Source organism: Rattus norvegicus, chromosome 10, assembly GCF_036323735.1.
Source record: "Rattus norvegicus strain BN/NHsdMcwi chromosome 10, GRCr8, whole genome shotgun sequence".
Taxonomy (NCBI): Eukaryota; Metazoa; Chordata; class Mammalia; order Rodentia; family Muridae; genus Rattus; species Rattus norvegicus.
Genome location: NC_086028.1, coordinates 89,174,020 through 89,187,500, shown reverse-complemented (window position 1 = coordinate 89,187,500; position 13,481 = coordinate 89,174,020). Strand labels below are relative to the sequence as shown.

General features: G+C 54.5%; 1 protein-coding gene across 1 annotated transcript in view; it reads right to left on the bottom strand.

The window, feature by feature from the left end:
* Wnt3 (Wnt family member 3) overlaps nt 1–7,277 on the bottom strand; it is a 43,972-nt gene extending 36,695 nt beyond the window's left edge. The window contains exon 1 of the mRNA NM_001105715.2: nt 7,103–7,277. Within this exon, the coding sequence (NP_001099185.1) occupies nt 7,103–7,182 (80 nt within the window). The 5' untranslated portion in view covers nt 7,183–7,277. The remainder of the gene's footprint in view (nt 1–7,102) is intronic.
* Nucleotides 7,278–13,481: the final 6,204 nt, after the last annotated feature.

The following is a 13,481-nucleotide window of genomic DNA, read 5'->3' as shown; positions in this document are numbered from 1 at the left end:
GATTAGGGGTTCACTACAGATACTCTTGTACCTCCTCTGGGTAGGGGGTAGGGCTCTTGGTCAACTTTCTAGCAGTGGTAGTTGCTGACTCTGGGAGGACAGATATCCTGAGCTCTCACTAGTCCCACAGGCAGGGAAGGTATGTTATTGCCCATTTGACAGATGAGAAAACTGAGGTCTGGGAAGGTTGGCAACTCAGCCTGCACCTCCAAGCTGCTCATGTATAAAGTTGATGGTCTCTACCCTGCCCCTGGAATCAGTTCACAGTCTCCCACTAGGCACAGAAAACTCAAACGTCCCTTGGCCCTGTGCAGAGACCACCACTTTGGAATAGGAAGACTATGTGCCCTGCATCCCCAACCTTGAAACTTTCTCTCACTCCTCTTGTCTCCAAGCACAGCACATTTCTGGGTCCCCAATCCTTCCTTTAGATGTGTGAGCTTGTGGAATTCACTCCACATGCATTAATGAGGCCATTTTGAGAAGGCCTGCCTCAGGGGGAACCGGAGAGCCGTCTGCTGTCCCCATCCTGACCCCTGCCAACTCCTGCCAAGCTTAAACAGGCAGCCAGGTGCTGCAGGCCTTGCCACCTGTACCCCTGCCTGTCCCATCCCTTTTGGGGCCCCTGACCCAGAAATTGAGTATCTGAGGCTGACTGTGTTAGAGTCGCCCCACTGGTCAGCACCGGCAGACAGAAGTCCCTCTCGAGAGCTTGTCACCAGGCGGCCCAGGCAAGCTGTGGGGCTCCCACCCTCTGGTACAAGGCCGATGCTACTTCTGCAGTCCTACAGCAGTAATCGCACTTCCATGCAACGGATCATCTAACTTGAAGACATCGAGTTTAGCCTCTGAGCACAACGCCTGGTCTCTTGCCCCCATGGGCCCCCAGGACCCAAGCCACAGGACAAGAAGCCAACTTGAGGGTCTTCACAGGCAACTACACTAAGGGAAAGTGGAGAGTGGCTATGCGGAGGCCCAGGTGGCTTAGCTATTCTGCAGAAGCAGGGTGGAGGCTCAGTGATCCTTCCCAGCATCCCACTCTTCCAGTGAGCTCCTCAGCCTGTCCCCAATGGGAACTGCCCCCCTCACCGCACCCCCATTCCTTCCCACCTCCTCTTCCTCCTCTCGGGGGCCTAGCACTCACTCAGTACAGGGGATTCACTCTAAGAAGATCCCTATTTGGAGCTAGGACATTACAGGTACCAGGCCCGGAGGGGACGAGGTAGAAGTCTCTCCTTACTGTCGCCCCACATACCTCCACCCCCCAAAGAATGTAATTAAGTAGCAGGCTTCTGCCAGGAGCCAAGCTTTCTGTTTTCCGTCTATAAATCACCTTCTGAGTCATCCCCCAGCTCCAGAAGCAACTTCACCTCATGCTGGGGCTGCTCCAGCAGCCGGTGCCCCAAGCCTACCCCTCCTCACCAGGCCCATGTGCTTTATGTCCCCACTGGAAATGACACAGGCTTCAGAAGACTGTGGGGTATCAGGAGAATTAGGGGAGACCCCAGATCACCTCTGTCCACCTTACTCTTCCTGCACCAGGCAGCAAAAGAGCTGAACTTTCGGGGGGGGGGGGGACTGGAGAGATGGCTCAGTGGTTAAGAGCACTGGCCAACTCTGAGAGGTCAGAGTTCTGTGGTTCGATTCCCAGTTCACACATCTCACACACGGCAGCTCACAACTGCCGGTAACTTTCATTCCAAAGGGATCCGACTCCCTTGCACGGCATACATGTAGGCAAAACACCAACGTACATAAAATAAAAACAATGTAAGAAACCGAACTTCTGCTTTTGAAGAAAGATACAAGCCTGTAGGCACGAATGCCAAGCATACGGAACGAGGAGAAATAAGAGTATGAGAGCCAATTCCAGAGGGTTCTTTTGAAGAGGCAAGTCAGGATTCAGGAGCAGACAGAGGTTCAAACACTGAACTTCCAGCACCACACAGGCAGCATTCTGGGGATTTATCACCGATGTTCACGGGGTAGAGGCCATAACTTTATTTTCATATGAGGAAACTGAGACTGGGAAAAGTCATTCTGCCAGCAGCCTGGAGACACAGGAATGGAGAGCCCTTAGGTGAGGTTTGGAAGTGCATTAAGAAGGCATGGCAGTATTGGGTAGGGGATGGAGTTAGGGCAGGCATACCAAGCTACAGGCCTCAGGTCTCAGGCAGGTCCCCATTGTATCCCTGAGACTCTGAGAAGATGAATGGACACCTCTCAGTATAGTCAAGAGAGAGGCAGGGACCTGAAGCCCAGAGTATGACGGAGAGTCACCCTAGGTCACACAGCCAATGGATGGTAAGCTCAGAACTCAGATGTGGCTCTCCACTTCCTGGCTGAAACACTTCATCTCCCCAGAGGGAATAGAAATAGAATATGTGGTGACCCAGTCTTCAAGAGGGATGCTGACCGGGCGGTGGTGGCATAAGGCTTTGACCCCAGCACTCAGGAGTAGAGGTAGGAAAAAGGATCTCTGAGTTCAAGGCCAGCCTGGTCTACAGAATAAGTTCTAGGACAGCCAGGACTACATGAAGAAACCCTGTCTTGAAAATCAAAACAAGACAAAACAAAAAAGGGGGGTGCTGGGTAAAGGAAGGGTAGGCCCTTCTTTTCAGTTGCTTTGGTAGGAGGCCACTGGATATAGCTCTCCCCTCCCAGCCCACCACATCTTCCTGCAAACACTGAGTTCTGTAGTAGCAGATGGGGAAAAACTTCCTTGGACCAGCCTGTCCCTTAGGGACTCTTAGCTGGGGCCCTCTGGTTGCCTCTTAAATGGAGGTTGGAGCAGAGGCCCAACAGTGAGAGACCATGGACCCTGGAGAACTCTAGCTGAGTTTACAGTGAGTAACCGCAGCAGGTACCCAAAAGGCCTAGACTCCTAGGTTACCCCTTCTGATATCAGGACTCAATGCAGGTTACAGACCCAAGACCCCAAGACCGCAGAATCTGTGTTGAGAAGCGGGCCACACCCAGCATTTACCTCTTGGTTGCAAAGCTGGTAATAAGACACTTGGAGATTTGGGGGGAACTTTCCTCTGACAGCTGTGCCCCCCCCAACCCCTACCCCTCCCTCCACTCCGTGCCTTCCTTCCTATATATTCCTGTACGTTCTGAAGGACACAGCTCCTGGTACTAGCTAATGTTTGACCAGTTTTCTTGTTTGTTTATTTGTTTAGTAATGTGTGGTGCCATTAGGATACCAACAGATCTACCACCAATGGAGCTCCCTCTGTAGCTCGAGGCCCCACCCACCATAGGGGGTGAGCTGTGAATTCATTTTCAAGGGGCCCTGACCTTCATTTCCCCCACGGCAAGATCTTTTCTGGAAGGGCCGATGGCCACCCTGCTAAAACTTGGCCATCCGAGCTGGTATCTCCCATCTGTCTGTCTGTGGGTCTGTCTGTCTGTCTGTGGGTCTGTCTGTCTGTCTGTCTGTGGGATCAACAGCCTCCAGCTCAACTCCTCTGCAGCCCGAGCCCCAGCCAGCTGTAATTCCTGCCTGTTATAAGTGTTAACACCTGGCCTGGGGCCTTCCTCCCCCGCAGTCTCCAGGTGCCTCTCTGGGCCCAGCCTACTGACCCCCACTGGGGTTTGACTGAACACGTTCCCAAGCCTCAGAGAGAAGGCTGTTGGGTGGGCGTTGAGCAGGGGAGAGGATGTGATACATGGAGAAACTGAGGCAGGGCTAAAGATAGGCACTCGGGTGGAGGATGGGCTCTGGAATAGTGCAATGAGAACCCAGGTGCCCTGACAGGCTTGGAGTCCTCAGCAAAACATTTCCTCCTACACTGCAAGGTGGTTGGGCTGACTGGTGGTTGGGGTGAAACATGAGGAAAGTGACCCCCAAAAGGGGGGAGGAGTCACTGGTCCTCAGCCATACAGTGTGAAGTGAGCTGTCTAATAATACCCAGCCAACCAGGCCCCTGTTATCAGGGCATCTCCTGTGGAACACATGGCACAGGACAAGGTCCTAGGAAGATCGTATTCCTCAAGAGAGAGAGACAGGTTTCTTTACCAGGAGCTAACTAGTACTAACGAGGAGAGTTCCAGAAATCAGGCTTGTTGTCACTACTCCTGCTCCAAGGCTGCCAGGCTGGGAGGCTCTAAAGCATTGGGCTTCCTTTTAGAGTAAGAGGCCCTCCAAGCCCCTTCCTCATCACCTTCCCTCAGAGTTGGGGCCCAAGCAAGGAAGAACATGTACAAGGTACTGGAGTAGGGGGTCTTCCTGGGGGTGATGTGGACAGAAATCCCAGCTAAGCCATTTCCACTGTAAATCCCTCTTGGGGAATGTGAGAGTTGGGTGGGCCAAGGAGGGCAGGCAGTTATGGACGCAAATGCTAAAAGGACTGGAATCTGCCTGCCTCGGGGCAGAGGGGGGATCAAGAATTTGAGGCCTACCTACTCTCTAGTTCCAGCCCTGAGAAGGTGATTCATGTCCCAACCCCAGCTCTAAGACCGAAGGGAAACGACCTCGGAGGAGGGAAGGCCTGTGGCCACAGCCCTCAAGCAGACAAGGCATACTAGTGCCAAGGAAGGCCCTGCCCCCACCCAACTGGGATTATGTCCTCGGCCACCTTCTGAAACCTCCACTTCCTGCCTGTCCTTCCCCTCAGGGTCATGGGATGTCCACCAACCACCCCCTCAGGTGTCCTTCATGCCCACATGTCAGGTGTCAGCAAACATGGCCACAGACACATAACCACTGGCACAAAACTATGTCACTGGCATTTGGGGACAAGATCAGAAGCAGGCCTAGACACAGCCCTCACCCAGGTATCGACAAGGCCCACTCTCATACTTCCAACCACAAGCTGGTCATGCCACGAACACTGATAACATGCACAAAGACATTTGTTGGGCCTTCCCCCTTACGCTGTCAAGAAGGCCTGCGCGTGTGGAGCGCGTGTGGAAGGGCATACACATGCACAGGCAACACACGGGTCCAAACACAAATACTGCCGTGTCCAGCATATAGGCAAAAGGCGGTCCCCTTTACATGAGCAACAATACTTCTAGACTTCTGTCTCACATCCCAGAACCAGCCACTTGCTGATACTTGTATGCCAGATATAGCCTACCCTGCCGAGGGCCACGGATCCCCTAGGCACACACTGCAAGGTTTCGCACAAACAGTTGCCCGGGTTTCAGGCACTAACAACTTCTACCCAGAGACACACTGGTGCACAGACACACTTCTTAGGGTCATAGACCCAGAACACACTCTATACTCCACGCAGAGAGGTAGTAGCCACAGCCACTGACAAACCACCATCTCAAAAATACCCATACACACATACCCTATGGATCAGACAAAAGCAGCCACCTGGTCCCCCGTGACCCCCAAACAGGCCATGTGTGGAGCATCACGTTATCGCCTGCCTCTGTCTTCCAGTTCCCAGAACTAGCAAGCCCACTCTTCTCTTTCATCTATGTCATCCCTGGGGCTCCAAGCATCTCTTCCTATGCACCCCAAGCTCCCCGAGAAGGCAGAGCATGGCCTTGGCTGGGGGAGAAATAAAGTCCCGAGGCAACCTCTCACCAACCGGCAGAACCTCACCCTGGAATCTCTGGCTGCTCCCCCCCCCCCCCCGGCAAGTACAGACTCTGTATATTCCACACAGGAGCCCAAGTCCACGGGAGAAAAAGGTTGTCCTTGGGGTAGCTATCAACCTAAGGAACAACTCCTGGACCCTCTAAACAGACCCTTGGCCAGGCCATGACTTGGGTGCTTGGATTCATGACTGCCACCTCCCCTGGCCTTCAGACACCCCAAAGCATATGGGAAAAGGCTTGGGGTGTGGCCCAGTATCTTGTAGGCTCTGAGCCTCATATTGCAGGCAGGCTTGCAGGTAGCAGGCAGGGAGTGGGGCACACAGGCAGCACCTTACCCTGGTAGCTCTTCTCTCTAACTTTCACCCCAGGGGCCACTCTCCCTCTTACTCAGAGGTCCCAAATTCCTCCTCCTCACCTCCCACCCCCAGGCCGCTAGCCGCTGTCCAGGAGAGGAGGCTTCTTTTATTAAAGTTTTCCGGAATGCAGGGGGCTGGAGACTGAGAAGAGCTGGGGTGTAATTTAGAAAACTGGTTTTAGTGTCTTCCCCTGTAGGACCTACAGAGGGGGAGTAGCAACGAGGCTTGGAAAACAGGGGAGTCCCTGGAGCTGGGGCTTCCAAAAGGCGGTTTATCTTCCAGTGAATCCCCTCACACACCCACCAGTTCCAAGTACTCCGCCTGCTCGCCTAGTGTTATTTACTATAAAATGCCTTTTGTATCCGTATTTCTCAGGGACAGAATTCCCCTTTCCCCCACCCTTTCTTCTAGCTTCTCCGTCTTCCAAAAGCAACGAATTTGACATGGAGAACTGGGTTTTCGCTTAAAAAAACAACAAGCCTACCCCTCCCCAAACAAGTACATTTTCAAAGAGCCCCCCACCTCCCTTTTCTCCGGGATGGACAAGCAAGGAACGAATACACCCGGAGCAGCAATGGCATCTTGGATCAGCAAATTCTATATTCACTCCAGAGGCTTAAAATTAATCTAGAACAGAGTGGGGAGAATCTGCTGAAATAACCCCCAAGTCCCCTGCTTGGGATCCCCAAAGCCCTTAGGGTCTGAAATAGGAAGGCAAACGCGAGTATTGTGGGGGAAATCTCTTGACCGAGACACCGAAGAGGTGCGGTGGCGAAAAAGGACAGGATAATTTTACCCATGGAGACCCTAAAATGGAGAAGAGGAGTGGCCGGGCCCCAGGGACAGCACAGAAATGCAACTGTAAGCAAACGAAGGGTCTTCGGGACCTCAAAATTGGAGTGGGAGAGGGTGAAGACTAAGAACGAGAGACCTTCAGGGGTAGGGAGAGACCTCCCGCCTCTGCGGCGGGTAGCAGGGAAAATGGTGATTATCCGAGAAGCCAGGAGTTGGATTCGGAAGGCGACACCAGCAGAAGATCCAGTAGGGGTGGACGGCTGGGGGGCTAGCGGGAAGCAAGAAAAAAGGAGCCCCAGGCCTGCTGCAGCCCAGACCGGGCCAGCGCCCCCCACCGTCCCCGGGCGCGGCCGAGAGATCGGGGCCGCAGGCAGACAAGAGGCAAGTCTTACCACCAAATTGGGTAGCCGGCGAGGACCCTGGTGCCACTGAGCAGGAGGCCGAGTAGCAGCCCGAGCAGGTGGGGCTCCATTAGAAGCAGCGCCGAGGAGGAAGTTTGCCGGCGATCATGAAGAGGGGGAGCGACGCCCCCAATAGTTGGAACAAAGTCCACTTGAGGTTGGAAATGACTTTCGGGCTTGTCAGAGGCGCACCTCCACCCGCAGCCGCCCCCCTCCGGAGCCCAGCGCCGAGCAGCCGGGTTTGAGGATGTCAGCGAGCAGCCAATCAGCGCCCGCGGCCTAAGGTAAGAGATGAGTCTGTAGTTCAGCCTGTCAATCACGGGCCCCTCCCGCCCGGCCCACAACTCCGGCTCTGGGAAGGGCATCTCCCGGCAAACTTGGGCAAAGCCTGCGCCCCGGGCGCACGGAGGCCTCGGGAGGACCCGGCACGCTGGATTCTCTGCTGGCCTGGGACATCCATTCCCCAGTCCACGCAAGCCAGGTTTAGGGAGCTGGAGCTTTGACCTGGCATTCACGTGGTGAAGGGGGCGGCTTGGGCATTGATGGGTGGCTCCCTTTTCTGTCGGGGAACAGTGATCCCTTGACACTCGGGCCCGTAAGGGATCGAGACTAGAAAGCAAGGGGGTTGTTTCCAGATCGTGCGACTGGGATCAGGGGCTTGGGCCATGCAACCCCTCCCAGCCTCCTGTCTTTTCGGGCTCGCGAGCTGGCGGCCCCCGCCACCCGGCCGCAGGTCGCTCCCAGGGTGTCCGAGGGGCGCGCGGGAGAGTCCGCGGAGGCTCTGAAGGTCTGCCAGCCGGCGGCGCCGGGGGACAGATCTAGTGTCATTTGAGTCTTTTGTCAAGAGTCAGATTGGTATCGCGACCTCCTGCAGCCTTTGCATTTCCTGCAACTGACACCAGCCGCCGTTTGCGTTTCCTGCGGGAGGATTCGGTCACTTTCTCCTGCGGGCGTGCTGGCCGGACCTCAGTAGTACCTGCAGTCTCTTGGATCTTGGGGTGGAACCATTTGGGACTAGTGAAACATGGTATAGCTCTGGCCGGTAGTGGTTGGGGCCGAGGGGTCTCCAGGAACATCCTCCCTCCCCTATGCCCGGGTCTCTGACCTATATTCTCGACCCTTCTACGGATGAGAAACTAAAACCTGGTGTTTGGTGTTCAAGCGTTGTCCAGTGCAGACACGAGATTCACCCTACGACCTACAGTAGCTCACATACAGGGAGAAGTGTTCAGGCCTCCAAGGGGTACTCTTCTTCCCAATTCTCCAGAGCCTAGGAGCTAGGTCTGAGCCCCGATCACGCCAAGATTGTTAGAATTCAGTCCCCTCACCTTAGTGCCTGCCCTCAGCCTCTCTCCCCTGCCACGGAAGACATTCAGCCCTTAAAATGCTCCTGGCTTGGGACCAAGAAAGCAAGCCCGAGGAGAAGCCGTGGTGGGACCTGCTCCCGGAACTGTGTAGAGAGGGCAGAGAAGGAGCCCACCCAAACCTGCCTAGCCAGGAATGACGGGCTCTCCCGCTGTTAGTGGAGGACGGGATTGAGGGAAGTCCTACAGGGGAGCAGACATTCCTAGCCTTTGATCCGGGAGGCTGGTGCCCACAGCTCGGATCCACTGCCCCTGCTGGTCTGTTCTCGGCACATGGCTTCTGCTGGCGTAAGGGGAGTTAAGGAACTGGCCCCTGGGGGCACCAAGGGTCGAGAGAGCCGCCCGGGCTTGTCACAGCTTCTGAGAGTTCCTAGCCCGATGCACGGCTGGAGGGGGTAGAGGGAGAGATGAAAGAGAGGAGGAAGGGGAGATAGAGAGAGACAAGTGGATAGAGACACTGAGACGGAAAACAGGGGCGGGGGCGGGGTGAGCTCCCAGACAGAGGAAGAGGTGGGGGAGAGAGGGGAAAGGGAGAAGTGGGGAGGGCTAAGGAACAGCAGGCAATCCCCCACTTGCTGAAGACTAGCGGAGCTGGTAGATGGTACTGCGATAAGCACCCCCTAGAAATGCCCCCCTGGGGACCGGGCATCCCCAAAAGATTCCCCCCAAGGGGCACGGCTGGTTCTGAGGCCCCGTTTCTGATTCACCTGGGAGGGAAGTGGGGGGGGGCTGGCCACTCTCTGGGAATGCAAAGCCCGAGGGCCAAGGCTTCAGTCAAGGAACTTCCATCCGTTTTTGTATTACTAGGTACCCTTTAGCTGCGAACTTGATTGCTGCTTTTCCCATGGGAGCTCCCCATAGGCGGCAGAACATCTATGAGAGTTAAATCTCTCAAGTCCTGCATATAGCTTGGGGGGCGGGGTGGTGGACAGTTCAAAACTAGTGTTTCTGAAAACAGAGACATTGCCTTCCCGGCTCCAACAGACCGCTGTGACGTGGAGGCAAGAGCTAATCTAGAGGGCTTCTTGGGGTCATTTAGAGCCTGAGGATTCTACAGGTGCCAACCCTAAAAGGTGGGGACAAAGGCTCTTGGTGGCTTTGGGTGAGATGTTGGTTGCCTGAGAGATGCGTGAGAAGCTAGCCGTCCTGGTGTGGCTAAAACTGGTCGGTCCTTGAAGGGCTGTGTGTATGCAGGTGCCTCTTACATGCATCCTAGAGCCCGAGGCAGCCCCAGGTGCTTGCTGTTCAGCGGGTAGGAAACAAACAGGCGAAGGTACAAGAAGGAGGAGGGGACCAGAAGTGGGGAGTCGCCGCGCAGGTTGCCGCTGCAGAGAGTAGAAGCCTGCGTGGGGATTTCCCCCCCCACACTTGAAAGTTCCCCAGAGGAGGGGATTCCGGAGTCCTTTCGTCTCTCTTGCCAGGTGTCCTTCCTTCAACACAGGCTTAATTTTCTTCCTCTTGCCTGCGGGTGGCAACGCAGGAATGGACCCTGCCCAGGCAGTGAGAGAGCCCCCTTGCTACGAGTATCTCCCTAGAAACATCTTCTCTCTTGATAGACACCCAACCTCAGGGTAGGTTGCACATGGCGGGAAAGGGTTATTTTTACTCGGAAACCAGCAAGTAAGGATGGACACGAAGCTCGGTCCTGGACAGGAAGGGTGGTCTCCTTGGCTGAGGGAGGGGCAGGCATCTGGGGCCCAGGACCTGCAGCAAAAGATGTGGCACGTGGGACGCCTGCGTGCTGTGTGTGACTGACAGGGACTTCAGACCTGAGATGGGGACCCCCACCCCCACCTCAGTAGCTGCCCGGAGGTTCCTTTTGAAGTGCACTCTCTCCAGGAGCTCTCGGTCAGCCGCTGTGTGTATTCTGCGCTGCTCCACCGGACCCCTGCCGAGGAACCTCGAAGACAAAGAATTTGGCCGCCAGGCCCCCGCCCGCCCTCACGCGGCTGCCAGTCTGTCGTGAGGAGGGAGGAGGAAATCTCCCACCCAGGCACTGAGTCCCATTTCTTCTTGCTGGTACTGTTCCCCTGGGAACTGCGGGATGGGGTTGGGGGCTCAGAACCAGTCCGGCCTAATGTGGGGATGGAGGAGAGGGGAAACCACTGTGGGCAGGCAGGGAGGCATCGAGTGGGAAGGGCAAGGGACCTGAAGCAGAGATTCTCAGGAGAACCCCAGAGGGAATGGGAGACTCCAAGGCCAAGACCAGGAGAAAAGAGCTTTTAGGGGTCTCTTAACAACTCTAGGAGGTGCCCGAACGATTTCGGATGAGTTTCCTGGAGGCAACTAGGATCCCAGACAGCAGAGGGTGACCTTGGAAAAAGGATCATGGCGTGGCTGACAGAGACAAAAATTAATTAGACAAGATTCCATTCGTGCAGGTAGGCCCATCCTCCGAGGTGAAGAGTCAGAAATGGAAACCTGTGACCTGCAGAAAGGCTACAGAGTAGGGGGACCGAAGCACCCAAAGGCATGCAGATGTCTGTCCCAGAGCCCAGAGTCGTCCCTGTCCTGCCTGCCTTCTATGTTGCCCAGAGGGGAGGTGCTGGGAGGAAGGCAGAAGTCGATCTTTGGGGGATCTCGGTTAAGGAGGCATCCTTGTGAGTGAATTCCCTTAATCTACTGTGCACATTCCGGAGCTTACCCGGGGATCAAGTGTGCCCTGCTTTGGGGCTTAAGGTCCCCGCTCTGCCGCACCCTAGAGTCACCTGGGAGGATTTGACTAGAGACAGTTGGCAGACTGGCATATATGGTTGACATTTCTGGGTGTGGACCCTGTGATACCCCAGTGCCTTCCACACCAGGACTGGTGTCCTTTCTAGGCCTAGGACCTGAAGATGTCAGATGTCCCCTTATCCCAGTGACCCTCCAACAGCAGCCCCAGGACCCCAGGGTAATTTGGAAGAGGTCACGGAGCCTGAGTCCTTTAGAAGAAGAAATGAGTGCACCCTCAGATGTGATGTGAGAATGAAACTTAAATGTCTCACAGGGAGGCCTTATCATTAGATGTTAATGCCACGGGAAGCTGACTTGGATGGTGAAAAAAAATGGCTTCCTTTTTTTTTTTTTCCTATGACAAGGGGTGCTCCTCTCCCTCTAACCTGTCCTAGTATCCATGGCCAGAGCCCCCTCTCTTGTAGGACTTGTTCAACAGCACGCCCACCTCAGCATTTCTTAAGAGTTTCCCCACCCCATTAGTGGCCAACCCCTACCCTATGGCTCTGGCCAGCAACTTTCTTTTTCCAAGAAGCCGCTAACATTGCATGGAGTTAAACATGGCACCCACGCAGCCTGACTGCTATGTGTCGCTATTTATTACACTGAACCCAGGAGAACTCCGGCACCGAATGGGCTCAGGTAGCCCTGTGTAAATGCTGGTGACAGACCAAGAGAGGGTACTGAGATCTCAGATGAGAGGGCCCTAGGTTTATGTCCCTTGTGGTACTTCAAGGCACTTAATGAATGCTCCCTGGAGATCTATCCACCCCAGCTACCATGCTGGGGTTTGGGTCCAGTTTTCCTCAAGGCAGCACCCATCTTTCCTGATGGCTTAAGAGGAGGATTTGGCAACCTGGCCAGAAGTCACTGCCACCTGAGGCATCTGAGACTAGAAGGCCCCCTCCAGCTACAATGTACTATCTCTTTCTCTCTTCTTTTCCTGTCTCTTTCCTTTCTTTTTATCTACTTTTCCTGCCTTTCACCTAGAACCCTAAACCTCAGGTCTGTAGGCCCCAGCTGACCAAGGCTCTGGGCACAGCCAAGGTCCATTCCTGGCTTCATCCTGAACCTGTTCTGGGGAACACAGCCACTCCTCTGTGGCTAATTGTGTAAGTCTACTGTGGTCTTTCTTGGCTTGGATGTGAGAGCCTTTTTCTTTGGCTCGCTTGTTTTGCAGGCAGTTGCAACCCAAGGTGGATGGGAGCCATCTTTGGTTTTAGCCAGCTTGAGCTTCACCCCTTCACCTGGGCTCTGTGCACAGGGTTGTAATTGGCAAACTGGTGAGCTCTCTCTCTGTCTCTGTCTCTGTCTCTGTCTCTGTGTGTGTGTGTGTGTGTGTGTGTGTGTGTGTGTGTGTGTGTTTGTGTGTGTGTGTCTACAAAGGTCTCAGGTGTTCTGTGAGGTCCTCTGTGTAGGTGTTCACTGAGAAGGACTATATATGGGCAGCCCTCAGGTAAGCATGCCTGAGCCCCAAGGATTTGAGTATAAGAGGCTTGCCTTCTGCTGGGAGAGTCATGCCTCAGAGGATCACATGTTTCTAAACAGCAAAATTAAGGGCCAGAAAGACTCTTGGGAGAAGACTTTGGTAGGAGTACTGTTAAAAAAAAAAAATGGGATTGAACAAGCCTCTTATTGCCCATGGGCAGACAATTCCCATCATGCCCTGGTTTTGCACCCTCCAGATCTCAGTCGACCAACCATCTCTTCCCAGACCAATATGGCCAACAGCAGTTACTGTGAGAAACTGAGGCTGCACCAGAAATGAGCTCTAGGTGCTGAGAGCCTGAACACAAGTAAATGGTTCAGTGGACAGTCACGGGGGGGCCCTCAGTGCCTCACCAGCAAGGATCCTGGAAAAGGTGTTTGTAGCTGTCACAGGTATATGGAGGGGATGGTCCTTGGGCAAACCCTGCTTGGCATTTCTGGCCTCTCAGAGTCTGCCTGTATTGGATTGTTGTCTGTCCAGGGAGACACTGAGTGGTTGTCTCAGAGCTCAGCCCCACCTCATACTGTGCAGCCCTGGGCGTGTGTTTCCTATACTCTCCCAGCCTGTCGTTCCCTCGCCGACAGTGGTGATACCTGCTGTGTCTGACATGGCGCCTGGCAGCAGCTGAGCTGAGTGAGGTTCCTTTGAGTTACTCTTCGTTATTCTTAACTATTTTTAGATTTATTTTATTGTATGCATATGAGTGTTTTGCCTGTGTGTGTGTGTGTGTGTGTGTGTGTGTGTGTGTGTGTGTGTGTACCGTCTACATGCTCGATGCCAGGAAGGTCAGGATCCCCGGAAC